Consider the following 14,618-nt stretch of genomic DNA (forward strand, 5'->3'; position numbering starts at 1 on the left):
TAACTGGATTCTAAGAGGTCCCAGCAGATTTCCCATGCAGTCCTTTCATTATTCCCTTCTCAAGTCATTTTATGAAGTCAAGTCAAAAAATGACTTACAGTGGCCACAGGTCAACACAGCACAACGGTGTTCTGCAAATTCGTGTTTCATGTGATGCTACATTAGATCACATGGACTGATTAGACTACTAAACCTTTGACCTTTGGTCTCAGAGCTGCCTGTGCCCATTTCATTTATTTGTTGGATTTTCTCTTGATTTAAGTTTTTGCTACTTCAGCAAAAAAACAAAAACAAACCTCCACTTCCTTAATATGATGAGGAAAATAAAACCAGTCATCATCCTCTTACTGTATAATATTAATATTTAACACATCATTTAGATATCATTTCTAAAGGTTTCTTTAGGTTTGAACTGGGTTGGCCTGGTGGCGAGTCTCTGTTATTCAGGCATTTGTTCAGACCTGCTAAAAGTATAAAAGAAGAGAGAGATTTAGGAAAACAGGTTTTTGTGTAAACTTAACACCAGTGCAGTGTGTTTGCCCACAAACTGCTTGGTTATTATATAAACACACTTTTGAGGTAATTAAACATGTAGCCATCTTTTATTTGTATGTTGTGTGACATATTTGTTAGATTTATATTTTGTGTTTCCAGTTTCAGTAAATTCTAAATGTTTCAAACTTCTTGCAGACCTAACCTCTTCAAAAGTTTGCAATGCTTTGCTTTTCAGGTGATATTTGATGTTTTTCTGGGAGTTGACTTGTGTTGATCTGAAGTGTTGTTAAAGTAAGGATCTGTTTTCTACTGATCATGTGATAGCTAAGCTATGTTTCTGTAAGCTAACTCAAGCTTTTAATCACTGAAGGTCTTTGTTGAGGAGAGAATGAACCAAGTTGAATGAACTAAGTTCCTGGCTTTTTAAAATTTTTATTTAATTTTTTTCCGTCATGCCTTTCCCTTCACTGCTGTCCTTCTTTCTTCTAGGTGTGTGTTTCGGTTTCCCAGTACCGTCATCAAGATCCAGTTCACGTCACTCCTGGAAGTGGAGGAGCACAGGGAGAAGGAGCAGCCCTCTCCCCCGCCCCGCCCGCTGCTGCCCCACATCTCCCCTCTTAAGATCAGCATTCCCACCGCGCAGCAGCATGAAGAGCACATCAGGGCGTTTGGCTCACCGCTGCCGTCACCCACCGGCACAATCAGGTGAGCCGCCAATACATGTGGGGGAACAATCTGGCTGACAAGTTTGCGTTCAGCTTTGATCCCAGTTAAGTGTTTTTCATAGTTGGTTCATTTCTTAATTGCTTCCATTCTCCTGCTTAAAGACTTCTCTCTGTGTCTTATGGTGCACATTTGTTAGACATTTTGGTGATATGAGACGTTGAAAATTGATTATAAATTGACAAAGCACATGCAGATATTATGTTACTTTTCACTTGAACCTAATTGTTGCACTTGACTGACTTGTGTTTAATCTGAATACATGACTGCCTTAAATGTAATTTATTTCAAAAATATAATGTAGCAATTATTTTACTCAATTCATGATTTTTAGGAATTTGTTTATTATCTTAAAATATTCAACAGAAGTTTCAACTGTTTAAAAAAATGAAGTTTTTCAGGTTAGGCTTCTGTAAACGGCGACGCTGTGAGGTTTTGTATAGGGTTGGTGATTAGCAGCTGACCTGATGACAGCCATGAGCTACTGAAGGAAACACACAACCTGCAGACAGTTTGTTTTTTTAATTTTAATTTTATTTTTTAGCTGCCTTGTGCGTTCTATGAAGCTAAACATGTCTACATTGTGACTGATTACCTTGAAGCCTGTGGGTTGAAGGATTTATGCAGCATCTGTAACGGCCTTTACCGAGAAGACCCAGTGTATGATTGATCAGTATAATGAATACTACTGGGAAGAACTTCCCAGTAGTTCTAGATAGATCTTTTTTTTTTTTTTATTTAATATTTTTATTAGAAGGGAAAGAGACATTACAGGCAAAATCTTTACTCTTAAAGTATGCCGTGATATACATCTTCTGATAGATCTTTATCTAGATCTATCTAGATAGATATATAGATCTATCTGATAGATTGACAGATCTATCAGATAGATAGATAGATAGATAGATAGATAGATAGATAGATAGATAGATAGATAGATAGATAGATAGATAGATAGATAGATAGATAGATAGATCATAACTGAGCAACCAGTTTGATTTCTGTTCAGTGCCCTCTGGTGGTGGATGCTTGCCTGTACAGCAATCATACCCACCAATGTGGGCCTGTGTGTCCATGCCTTATATGGGGTGGCTTCAGCTATGGGGCATGTGATTGGTTATTGGGCAGAGAGTTTTGCCTGTAAGCCACTTTTCAGTCCATTCGTGGTTTCCCTTACACCCCCGCCTCACCTCCCCCACTCGGGTCCTCGGGTAATGTTTCCTCACATGTGGAGTCAAAACAAACCAAATATAAATATGATTGCTCATGCTTCTTTGCTCCACTTCCCTTGTGGCCTTTTTTAGGTTCATACTCATAGCAACATGCAGCTCAGAGAGAAACTTCTGCTTCCTCCTGAAACACCAACATGGTCTCATTCAGGCAGATTGCTTACTTTTGTTGTCTGGCAGCTTCAGTGAATGACACAATACTAAACATTGTTCCTCTCTTTATGGACACACAGGAGGGCTGGAGAGTTTTTTTTTTAAGATGCAGAATTGACTCTTGTTCAGTTATTATCCACTTTATTCTTAAGAAGTTTCTTTTCAGAATTTTATTTGTTTTCCTTTCCTCGTTGGTTTTAAGCTCTAAACTTTGAGCGGTTGTGAAAAACGAATCCTGCAGCCACTTCCCCCTGCAAAGAAATGTAAACAAACCATATTCTGTCCCTCTTGTGGGTCTTGATGGAACTGTGTCCATGGCTCTCTGTTGTCAGAAGCAAATCAGAGCTTATGGACTCCCAGAAACTCCTGTTTACTTTCCCCACAGAGGCAGGTGTGTGTAATACCTTGTGGGGACCTTTTTCCTGACACATAGTGGGGGACCAACTGCTCCTTGTGGGGACAGAAGTCTGATCCCCACAAGGGGAAATGCTGTTTTTGGGTCAGGGGTTAGATTTAGGAATAAGGTGTTAATTTTGGTTAGGGATAAGTATGTAATGGTTAGGGTTAGGGTTAGGATAAGGGTAAGGTTTAGGCTGTAGAAATGAATGGAAGTCAATCGAAAGTCCCCACAACGATTGTCACGCAAACGTATGTTGTGTGGGGGGTGTGTAATAGAAGCTACAGGACTTGCTGGTGCAGCAGATCAAATCCAGTTAATAGTTAACTTGGTTGTCAGTATCGTTGGGTCATTGTTGGATCGTTTTAGTTGTGATTGTGTTGATCTGTCCAGATTGTTAAATCAGTATAAAAAGACTGGATGAGGATGTAAACAATACTGATTTTGGATTCCCTGCTCTTTCTGTTTTTTTTTTTTTTGTTTTTTTATGCTTCCTTTGGGCTTCATTATTTTAAAGAGGGGAATGTTTTATTTGCGTCACATTAAATAAATCTTTTTTGCATTTTGTCCCATTATATCTAAAAACATCCATGTTGTTATGGTTCCACTTGACAGACCAATAAAGATAAATGATGTATGGATTTTAAAATGTTATTTACAAATATAAATGGCTTGTATTTGTTTTCATCCTTCTTGAGTCAGTACCGTGTAGGACCACTGTTTTACTGCTGGACACGTTTGTCAACCAAAACAAGAGCAGAGACGGTTAGCCAAAGTGAGGTCAGGTCCTCAGGGGCCCTAAATCAGTAAGCAGTTTAGCATCTGAATCCCAAACTCCCACTAGGGTGGTTACAATGGTTCTGGTGTGTTCAGGATGATGCTCAAGGTTAGTTTTCCATTTAGACCAGAAATAGCCAGAACACCTTGTGTTGTGGCCATTAAATGGCTTGTTGGAAACCCCAAACGAGATGACCTGAGGCTCTTTCTCACAGTTTTTCCATAAATTCCAGCTTCATTCTTTTTTTTCTTTTATTTAACCAGATAAAACCCCATTGAGATCCATATCTAATTTTTTTCTGGGCAGAAATCTGCAATGCTAACACCCTGGTTACACAAACGTAAAATAAAACATATGCACAAGTTTAAACCAAATTACAAAGCAGTTTACAAGCAATGACACCGATTGATAGAATCACGTTGCTCAAAAAAAGTCCATTGAAATTAGATCCAAATCAACTCCAGTCTTTAGTTCGGACTGAAGCTGATTCCGTGCTATAGGAGCCATTTATGGAGTAAAAATGAATTATGCAAATTCTTTCACCTAGACTTTGACTGCAGTTGCTGCAGAGTAACCAGGACCCACACAGCCATGTTTCAGCAGGTTTAGCTTCCAATTCCAGATAGTGAATTGAACAGTTTCATGAGATTTTCAAAGCTAATCCTCCTTTAAACTTCTCCAGTTCCTCCCAGCACCCCTTTCTTTTAATGACAGCAATCGGTCTGATTGGTGTAATCTATGTAACGACCATTAATACAAACAAAATGAAAATATTTTGGAAACTTGAAAATATTCTCTATTAATGTTCCATAAAATATATGTATATATCTCTTAAATAAATCTATATTTATCTACTGGAGGAGAATATTTCACCCTGACACCCAAACCAGGTCACACTTTTTATCTGGTGACGAGTGGATTGTTGCTGCATGTCAAGAGCAGAGCCATCAGGGCTTTCTACTCTTACCTCCTCCGGATGAACCAGGAGTAGGAGAGTTACTCCAGCTGTTACTTGCAGAGAGCAAGCTGCTACCATCGAAGCAAAATTATTTGGGATATTTAAAAAAAATGCAGATATCCCGGCTGCTGGTTTTTTGCGACTGTTTTTTTCTGTATGCTCTCTGTTTGCTGGTGGGATCGTGGGTTCACCCGCTTGCGTGTGCAGCTGACTCAGCGCGTGTGAGCGTTGGACACACAGTAGAAGTGCCTGTTTTCATCCAGCTTTTGTCAACTTTGACGTTGGTGCTTTTGAAAATTCAGATGATGTCGTGCAAGCTGAGCAAGCGGTGTGGTTTGGTGCTCACACCCTGGGGCTATGTTAGCTGTGTTAATGAGACGAGCGACCACGTGGACACAAATCACTCAAGGTGTGGCTTTACTTCGACAGGCTAATAAGATCAATACCTTTACCCGTGACAACCTTGAACCTTGTAATTTGGTATCCATGGTTACTATATGTCGTGATTTTGGTGGGGATCTTGGAGGACAGGTGATGGTAGAGGAAACACTACAGTCTTCATGATGCTGTTTGTTTCTTCTTCCTTACCAACCTCTGAAACTTTGACAGAACAGTTGAATTTACTGTGACATTAATAGGGTTTTGCTGTAAACCCTGTTTACTTATCAGGTGTCTATTCAAATATTAGGTGTCTAGTTTTCTTCTACTTTACACACATGTAACTATTTGATGGCCTATCACATCCTGGAGTGATTGTTGATTAGTAAACCACTGCAAGTATTCAGATCTCTCAATGATGTGAAAAATCTTTAGGGATTTAAAAATCTTTCATCAGTAACTGTTTTAATTTTCCTTTTTTCTCCATTTAAAAGCTACAGACCATATGAAAATGCTGCAGTCAAACAAATCACTGCTTCCCTGTGTGTCTCTGTTGACACATTCTCCAGGTTATATTCACTTATCCATGGTTACATAACTTTTGCTGTCTATCAAGTCATAAAATATTGACTTCATATGCAATGAAAGTGAACAGTTTACATTGCTCAAATCAGCATTAATCATGATAACCATTGTTGTTATGAGTAAAGATGACTATCATGTTTATATGTCAGTTTCTCTTTACATATTTACTGCTTGTTGTTTTGGTGGCAGAGTTTCTGTGAGGAAGTTGAAGCTGGAGATCAGCTGAACATTTAGTGGAAGTGTGAAACCTCCGTGGTTCGTTCTGCTCCGCTTCCATGAGCCTGCAGGAAGCTGTGTGTGAACGTAGCACTGCACAGCTCATCTGGAGCATTACGCAAACGCAGCGAGAGGAAACTGATCCAAACAACCTCACGCTGCCATTGGCTGATATATACACACCCTCTGCAAAAAAACCTAGGAAAACATAAGCACACACCTTTCTCTTCTCCACAGCGTTCCCAACTCCTGTCCTGCTAGCCCTCGAGGGGCGGGGTCATCGGGGTATCGATATGGACGCAATGTGACCTCCGACCTCCAGTTAGCTGCAGAATATGCTGCGAAGGCTGTATCTGAGCAGAGGCGAAGTCTTGCTGAGCACAGAGGTGGGGGAAGTGAGCAGCGTGTGGAGTCGGTGGGCGGAGACAGCCCCAAGGTAAAAATAATGTCTGTCCCACACAGACCTGTCCTTTTTCTAGCAGAGGACAGGTTTGTGATGCATATTCATAGGTCCTTTATTTGAACAGGAGAAATCTCTTGAGACTCATTTACAAGAGATTGTTGCTCTGTTTGTCCAGGATGAGTCCAAGCCTCCGTATTCTTATGCACAACTGATTGTCCAGGCCATCTCTTCAGCTCCAGACAAACAGCTCACCCTCAGCGGGATTTATGCCCACATCACCAAACACTACCCCTACTACCGCACTGCAGACAAGGGCTGGCAGGTACAGTGCTCCTCATCCGTCTGGGAGGCTGTGAGCCAAACCCAGGGTGCTTCCTGGTGAACTGGAACATTGTCAAAAATAGAATACATTTCAGTAATTCACTTTAGAAAGTGAAACTTACAGATTCATTACAGAGTGAGATAATTTTATCCCCAAAATTCAAGACCAATGAAAGACCAACAAACCAGGTTTTGTAGATCTTTTTAATATAATGTTTAGTGGAAGGAAAATATGGTGGTAGGAAAAGCTGGACAAGCATCAAAATGACCAGAACATCCAAATCTTCATACTTTCAATGGGATTACAGAGAGAAATGGACTTCTCCATGATGCACCTATGCTGTGTGTCTACAAAAAGTAATGGTGGAGAGTAGAACATTATTGACTTTAATGTCTTTCCTCCTCATTAGCCAGTTTTTCTCTTATCTCCATGGGACGAATATGTTTTTACAACAGCTTTCTGTGTTTTGTCCAGAACTCAATCAGACACAACTTGTCTCTGAACCGCTACTTCCTGAAAGTAGCCCGTTCTCAGGACGAGCCTGGGAAGGGAAGCTTCTGGCGCATCGACTCGGCCTCTGAGAGCAAGCTGGTGGAACAAGCCTTCAGGAAGAGACGACAGAGAGGCGTGGCCTGCTTCAGGACTCCGTTCGGACCTTTGTCGTCACGGTACAATCCTAAATGATTAATTTTTAGTTGTCAGTGGCGCCAACATGAACACTGAACTGAGTGGGGTTAACCTTTATCCCCTTTGTCTGCTTCTGTCACTTGCTGTCATGTGATTGGACAGAACCAAGTAAGTGTCGTGTTGAGTTGTGTTTTGGTGAAAGATGGCCGCAGCAACAGTGCGCCTCATGACATCACAGCTGTTTGTCAGTAATGTGACTGAGTTTTCTTCTCCTTGGCTTTCTGATTCAGGAGTGCACCGGCGTCTCCCACCCATCAGGGCCTGCTGTCCCCTTCGTCCAGTGGGCTGCAGACTCCTGAGTGTCTGAGCAGAGAGGGCTCGCCCATCCCTCAGGACCACCATGAGCAGCTGGCCAGCAAACTGGCGTCTGTGCCGGAGTACAGGTACTCCCAGAGCGCCCCAGGTAAGCCCAGATAAACAAACTCCAAGCATTCTGCCCACTCTAAGGCAGTGTGAGAAATGAATGAAAATGTGTGTGAACAGGCTCTCCAGTCAGCGCTCAGCATGTCATCATGGCTGCCCCCCACCACCCAACCGTCCTGAAGCCCATCCATATGCTTCAGAGCGCCCCGCAGCCTTCTGTCACCATGGTGCGCGTGGTCACCAGCGCCCCTCCAATCTCCGCCCCCCCTAATGGCTACAGCACTTTGACTGTTGGTGGACTGGAGAGCAACAGCGACATCAGAGGTGAGGACAGGAACTGCTGAAGCTTGTAGTCTGCAGGTGATATTAGCCTGGTAAGAACCACAGCCTTGTTTCCTCAAGAGGGTCTGGGCTCTCTGCTGTTGAGAAACCATTGCTTCCTGGAGGTGTGGCCTGTGTTCAGGTTTTAAATTTCACCCAGTTGCTAACGCTTCCATGTGTCGAATGTAACTGTAAGCATCCATCCTACATAGAGAACTGATCTGAACTAGGCAGCTGTTAATGTTAATTTAATATTTAGAGTGTGACCAACACAGACTGACCGCTTCATTCACTTCCTCCACTGCCATTGCTAAAACTACAGACAGACAAATGTAAAGCAGCGCATAGTTCTCAACTTCTCCTTCTGTTCACTGATTGGCCAGCAAAAACTCTCCCAGAGACTGTGCTGGAAACAATTTTTTTTTTCTATCAGAACTGCACAGGAAGGCAACGGTCAGGCTAGGTGGACATACAGCATTCCTTCTTAATTATCTCTCAAACTGTGTGAAGAGACTGATAATGAGTGTGCATGTTATTGAGTTAGCATGTTGTGAATTCACACCTGACATTTGGTCTGCTTTAAATGGACCACAGCTCATTCCCCCGTCTCCTAGGACTTTGTGTGCAGGTGTGAATACACTAATGACATCAACTGATGTTAATGAAGAGAATCAATTTTACGTCACTTTTCTGAAAGTTAAATGCATCCAGGTGGGATGTTGACGTGAGTCGTTTATTTCCTCTTCAGATGCCCAGCAGAACAGAGAGTTGGTGATCCAGACGCTGGACAGCGTGGTGCAGGCTGGAGAGGGACGCCATGTCACACCGGGGTTACACCAACTTCCTGTCCGTCCTGTTACCCAGAATGGCAAACACATCACTGCTGCTGTTTCCACAGTAACCAGCTTTGCTAATTCATCTGGTAAGCTTTTCAATTTCTCTAGGTACAGCTGTTCTGATCTGTGTAGATCAGAATGTCAATAAAAAGTTAATTTAATTCAAGATGGTCATGGAAAACCTGGAAAGTCATGAAATTTCGGTAATAAGCTATAAGCATTAGTGAGTAATTTCTCACGATGGCTGACAACAGAAAATACGACAGCGGAGCACAGGACAGAAAAAGAAGAGCGAAACAAAGAGGTGATGAAGAAAATATCCAAGCTAACAGGGTTAGGAGATAATCCCTGCTGATCTTCGGGTAAATATTGATGAGTTCGTGTTACTGGGCTGACCAAAAAGCAAGGTGCTGTCAAAATATGGATGTTAATTTTAAAGCATCGGAACAGGTTCACAAGTTCACCTGGTGCTCTGCTTGCGTGCGCACCACACAAACTTAAAAAAGCGGAACTAACTTCATGGTGTGTTCACAATAAAACGCACTTTGAACATCCAACGTGTCTGACTCTCCACAGAGACTTTGAATATAAACCAGAGGCGCCTGACTCTCAAAACGCGTTTGGTGTGAACGCTTTTCTAGCCTCCAGCTAGGAGCAGCAGGAGGAGGAACTGTCCTACTGCTACAGGCGAAGGTCCAAAGTTATCAAAATAACTAAAGTGCCTCCTGCCCAGCCCTGACACACAGCTAAAATCCAGTCATCACAGAATAAAAGTTTTGACCAGGTTTGACTGTCAGAGGGGAAATACTCACCCTGGCTATCTGAGGTTGGTAAGGAAAAAAACCTGATAATTAGAGAGAAAGATACAACTGATTAAAATTGAAAGAGAATTGAGACAGATATAAAAAAGATAGATATAAAGGATAAATAAATACATAGAAGATGAATAAAGAACATTGTCAAGTTTTTCTTAGGAATGTTCTGTCAAATATGTAGACATATTCAAGATGCTCAAGTACTTCTTTAATAACCACTAAATATATTTTGTTTGCAGTAATGGTCTTTACATTGATTACATTAATCAACTGTTCTGTAGACAGATGAAAAAGAAAGCAGCGGTGCACTGGTTGGAATTTTCTGGCCGATCACCGATCTTTAAAAAACCTGACTTGATGATTTTTTTTGTGTGCACAAAATATAGCGAAAAAGTCATTAACTTGAGGTGATTATTGTAAACCGTGAAAATGGAGAGTTGACCTGGTGGGTGGGATTGTCCATTAGCCCTCTCTCATGGCAGAGCAGTAGGAGACAGTGGCTGATTACTGTATAGGGCCCACACATTGGCTCAAGCCCAGGGGCCATTGTGCGGGCCCTCCTAAGTCCGGCCCTGTGGACGTTTGACAATACTGTCTACAATATAGTGGTGTGACATTCACGATCGAGCCGATTCTTCTGAACGGTTCTTTACATCAATAATAGTAAAGAACGGTTCACTGTGCACTCTGCAGTAGCACAGAGAACTGTGAACAATATATTTATTTATTTAATCATTGAATAAGCCTCCAATTAAAAACTAGTGGTGTTTTGGTGTGTGTGCCTGTCTGTTCTAAACTTTTGTAGAAACATTAGTTCTACATACATATACAATCTTGTGTTTTGCATTACTGTCAATATGTTTTTGTTTATGACATTATCATCAGATGATTCCTCAGTTAATTGATACTTTTCAATTCATACCTGTCTGTGTGGGTTTCATTTCCACATTTTTGTCATTTATGTTTCCTTCCTATCTGCCTGCACCTTTACATGTTTGCTATAGTTCAACTTGGTGGGGTTAGGTCTTTCAGTCTTATACTTTTCTTTATGGACCTGTTGTATGTGGGTCATAGAAAATTATACTGAAGGTCCTGGAATAGTCATGGAATAATTTTTTCTTAATGCCAGTGGGAACCCTGAGAAAGGGACGCTCATACAGTAGAGTGACACAGCGCCATATTTCAATTAGTTATTACTGTCAGTTTAGCTGATTGTCTTACAGCTGATTAAAAACACAGTTTCTCTAAAATCTGAAAATCCTTTCAGAATGATAAAGGGCTTTTAATCTAGACATGTTAGCCTGCTGAAATGTTTGTGAAGTGTCTGCACTCAGTACTCAGTCTGGACTCCGTTTGTATTAATGAGTGTAACATGGCATGGAGGATGTCAGTCTGTGGTTCTTCATTGTTAAGTCTGGTGTTGCTCATTTTTCTCTGGTTTTTACAAATATAATTCAGTTCAGTTTATTTCTAAAACATGTTCTCTCAAGACACTTTACAAAAACATCCAATTCAAGCTAAGGTAATATTTTTATTTTCTGACACATTTTTAATCTGTTGGTTATTTAATTGTTCTGAATTATCCATAAGCAATGACAGATTTAAAAAAGAAAATCAGTATTTTTCCTACTGTGAAACATTCCATGTGTTTTAATTGGAGTTGCAACATTTTGGCCCAGAACTGATGAGAGAAGCTGTTCTGCTGCACCTAGCACCATCCATAAGAGCTAAACTCTGCTTTCTGCCCCCCAGGCCTGAGCAGCCCCCTGCAGATCCTGGCTGCCCAGGCATCCAGCTCCCCCCCGGTGCTGGTGGGCCGGCAGCCCGGCGGAGACGCCTCCTCTGGATCAGCAGGTGAGCCGCTGGCCAAGCGGCCAAAGATGGAGGATGAAGGAGAGACTGAATCTGCTCAGCACCAAGCTACATCTGCCCCGCAGCCTGTTATTGTTGCTATGACGTCACAAACCCATGAGCCCCGTCAATGAAGCCTGGGGTCTCTCACCAGGTGTCCAACGGGCATCCTCTGTCATCTCCTGAATGTTTTGCCTTTTGACATAAATACGACTGTATTTGTTGAAGGGAATGAATTTGGTCAAAATGACATAAAATGTAGATTTGTTCTACATTTTAGAGGCGAGTGACTCTGACTTCAGTTTGTTTCATCTTACGTTTATCAAAGGAAACTGAAGATAATTAGGCCTGATGAGCAGAATGGTTTAGCACTGCTTTAACTTTCTAAACAATGGAGATGTGAGGAATGTGGTGGAACTAGAGCCAAAGACCCATCCTTGACTGCTGCATTGGTTAGTTAGTTTAAATATGGAGACTCAGTGCAGCCTGTGGAAGCTGGCAGCACATTAACCAGGTTTATGTCACCTGGGAGACCAGGATCATGACTCTAGTTTTATAAAAGAAGCGATATTCCTAGACAGTAAATGAGACTGAACCCCCCCCAAAAACAAACAGGCTCAGAGAAATAAAAGTATGAATATTAACCTTAAGAACAGAATGTAATACCTCTTGCCTTCTCACAGAAGCAGAAAAAAAAACTGATGTTGAGGAAATGCAGGAAAGACAAGCCAGCTGTTTCAGAGTGAAGCTCCTCACATTCAGGCCCAACAGACTGATGATGGAGGACAGAGAGGCAGCTACTGGAGGCTGACTGAAGTGGAGGGCTAACCCAATGCTGACAAACTGATTGTTTTTCATTTGTTTAGTTTGTGTAGTGGTGTGAGGAGAGGTGAAATGGCCTCTGCGCAGATTTGTTTTAGCACAAAGAGGAGCTATTGTAGTAATCCTCAAAGCCTTAAAATATTTCTACTTATCTGAAATTTTATTTTAGCAGCTTTACTGTTTTAGACTAGTATAGCGCTTAAACAGTACACAATCAGCAACACTACGGCAGCAGCAGTTATGTTGCGTCAATTAACTTGTTTCAGTTTTCTTAAGAGAATAAAAGGACGGGACCAACTTGTGACCAGAAATTTTACCTGTTCTCAGCTTTCTTTCCAGAACTTTCTGCATATTCTTTTCTTTCAGCTTGCTTTTCTCGCAGTCTTCATTGACTGTTCTTCCTTCGTGATTAATCTCTCCTTGCAATCTCTGCAGAGGCATCAAGCTGTCGCAGATGCTGCTTTAATTAGATTTGTTCTAGCACTTTCTCCCCCGTTCTTTTGTCTCCTCACTCTGCCTTTAGCACCTCAGAATGTCCTCACACAGGTTTCATGCTCAAGATTTTACCAATTGTTGTTGCACAACAGATGGATGCATTATGATTGTATGCTGCTCTGCTAAGTAACAAAGCTAATTAAAGTCCTTATTTTGGAAAAAAAAACATTTGTGTAAGAGCAGCTGTCATCAACAGGTAAACATGGGAATAGAGGTATAGGTATTTTTTAATGTCCCTGTTTCTGTGATTTGTTAAAATGTGTAGCACAAATTAAAATTCTTATTGACATAACTCCTTGTCTTCTCTTACATAAGACAAAACATATTTAAACAAGTTGATTTATTGTCAAAGAATCCAACAATATCTTGTTTCCTTGTGTACCATCGTTCTTAATATAAATACTGATCAGATTACATGCATGAGGTGATGCACCATACAAACTAGATACAAAATTGAAATATTTCCAAAAAATAAATAAAAAGCAGATGAATAAAGTTCGCAAGGAAAAAAGTAACTTTGTGTTTAATGGGGAAAAAGATGGTCTAAAGTCCCACATTTTTAAATGTCAACATGTAATACTTTCCAAATTTGACTCAAACTTGGTTTTGGACCTAAATTTCTCCTATAATGAACTTTTCTAGAATGAGAGCAGATGGTGTGGTGTTCTATGCAGGAGGTGAAGCTCTGGGTCTAGTTGTCACTTTGGTCAGTTCATGACCTCGTCTCCGTCCCTACGGACATTTCGTCATCCCACTCTGAATTCTAAAATGCTGAACATATCGTTTAGTTGCACGTTTTATAACTTTGTATTTCACCCTTTGTTTCTTGATTATACATCTGATCGTTGTTTGTCAGATGACTGATCAGAATTCTGATCGATTAGGAACCCTGATCAAACCAAAATAACTCTGAAGTAACCTTCTGCTAGGTGTTATTTATTGAACTCATAGCTTCATATTTATGACAACTGAGTAGATTATAGAAAATGTTTTAAAATGACCAGTTGGTATAAGACATCTCACAGGTTAGTACAAATTGACAGTCTGAAATCTCCCACAGCAAAGGGTTTACATAACCAGCCCCCAGTTTGGCCCCTTGTCAGTTTTTTTAACAACCTTGTTACGATGTGTTGCCCTATCAGGCACAGAATGATGAAATATCTAACATAGCGCTTTTAATTCTCACATTTATCCAGCTTCTTTACGTATGAAAGGCAGCGTTGATGCAGTGCTGTCAGGTGTTTGGACTGAACGTCTCCATGACCTGCAGAGCCAATAAGACGGCGCTGATGGAGCAGCGAAGTCATGACTTACAGTGGAGAAAATAAGTTTTTATCATTTGTAGATTTACAAATATGTTTGCAAGTTTACTTGCTTAACTGAATTTTTATGGTCATTTTTTTGGTCAAGAAATCCAAGCACAACAGATTACATAAGTTCAATGCACCAATGTGAGAATTTGATATTATTGATAATCGATATTTTCCCTATCTTATCTGGAATTATTATTTTGTCTCCACATTAAAATCAAGTAACCATAAATATTATTCCTTGTTTATTTCTTCATGAGCAAACTTACATAAGTATGGGATTGAATACTTGTTTACCCCAACTGTGTCTAGGATTTTTTTGATAAGCATTTATAGTTTTATCTTTAGAATGGCAGAAACAAACACATGATGCTCTTTAATGACCCAACTGAGTCTGTATAATGCTGCTTTGTTTCTGAACGCTCACATTTCTGGGATATGGCCGCCAATAGAAGAGCAGATTCAGTTTGGCCTCATGTTT

The 14,618-nt window shown here is 40.8% G+C and overlaps 1 protein-coding gene across 1 annotated transcript in view; it reads left to right on the forward strand.

The window, feature by feature from the left end:
* The window catches only part of LOC116716271 (forkhead box protein K1-like), a 21,193-nt gene extending 8,074 nt beyond the window's left edge, over positions 1-13,119 (forward strand). Inside the window, exons 4-12 of the mRNA XM_032557193.1 lie at positions 936-1,200; positions 6,150-6,348; positions 6,491-6,637; positions 7,112-7,305; positions 7,427-7,432; positions 7,555-7,727; positions 7,808-8,011; positions 8,757-8,930; positions 11,412-13,119. Coding sequence (XP_032413084.1) covers positions 936-1,200; positions 6,150-6,348; positions 6,491-6,637; positions 7,112-7,305; positions 7,427-7,432; positions 7,555-7,727; positions 7,808-8,011; positions 8,757-8,930; positions 11,412-11,644 — 1,595 coding nt within the window. The 3' untranslated portion in view covers positions 11,645-13,119. The remainder of the gene's footprint in view (positions 1-935; positions 1,201-6,149; positions 6,349-6,490; positions 6,638-7,111; positions 7,306-7,426; positions 7,433-7,554; positions 7,728-7,807; positions 8,012-8,756; positions 8,931-11,411) is intronic.
* The last annotated feature ends 1,499 nt before the right edge of the window (positions 13,120-14,618 follow it).

The sequence above is a fragment of the Xiphophorus hellerii genome, chromosome 24 (assembly GCF_003331165.1).
Source record: "Xiphophorus hellerii strain 12219 chromosome 24, Xiphophorus_hellerii-4.1, whole genome shotgun sequence".
Classification (NCBI taxonomy): Eukaryota; Metazoa; Chordata; class Actinopteri; order Cyprinodontiformes; family Poeciliidae; genus Xiphophorus; species Xiphophorus hellerii.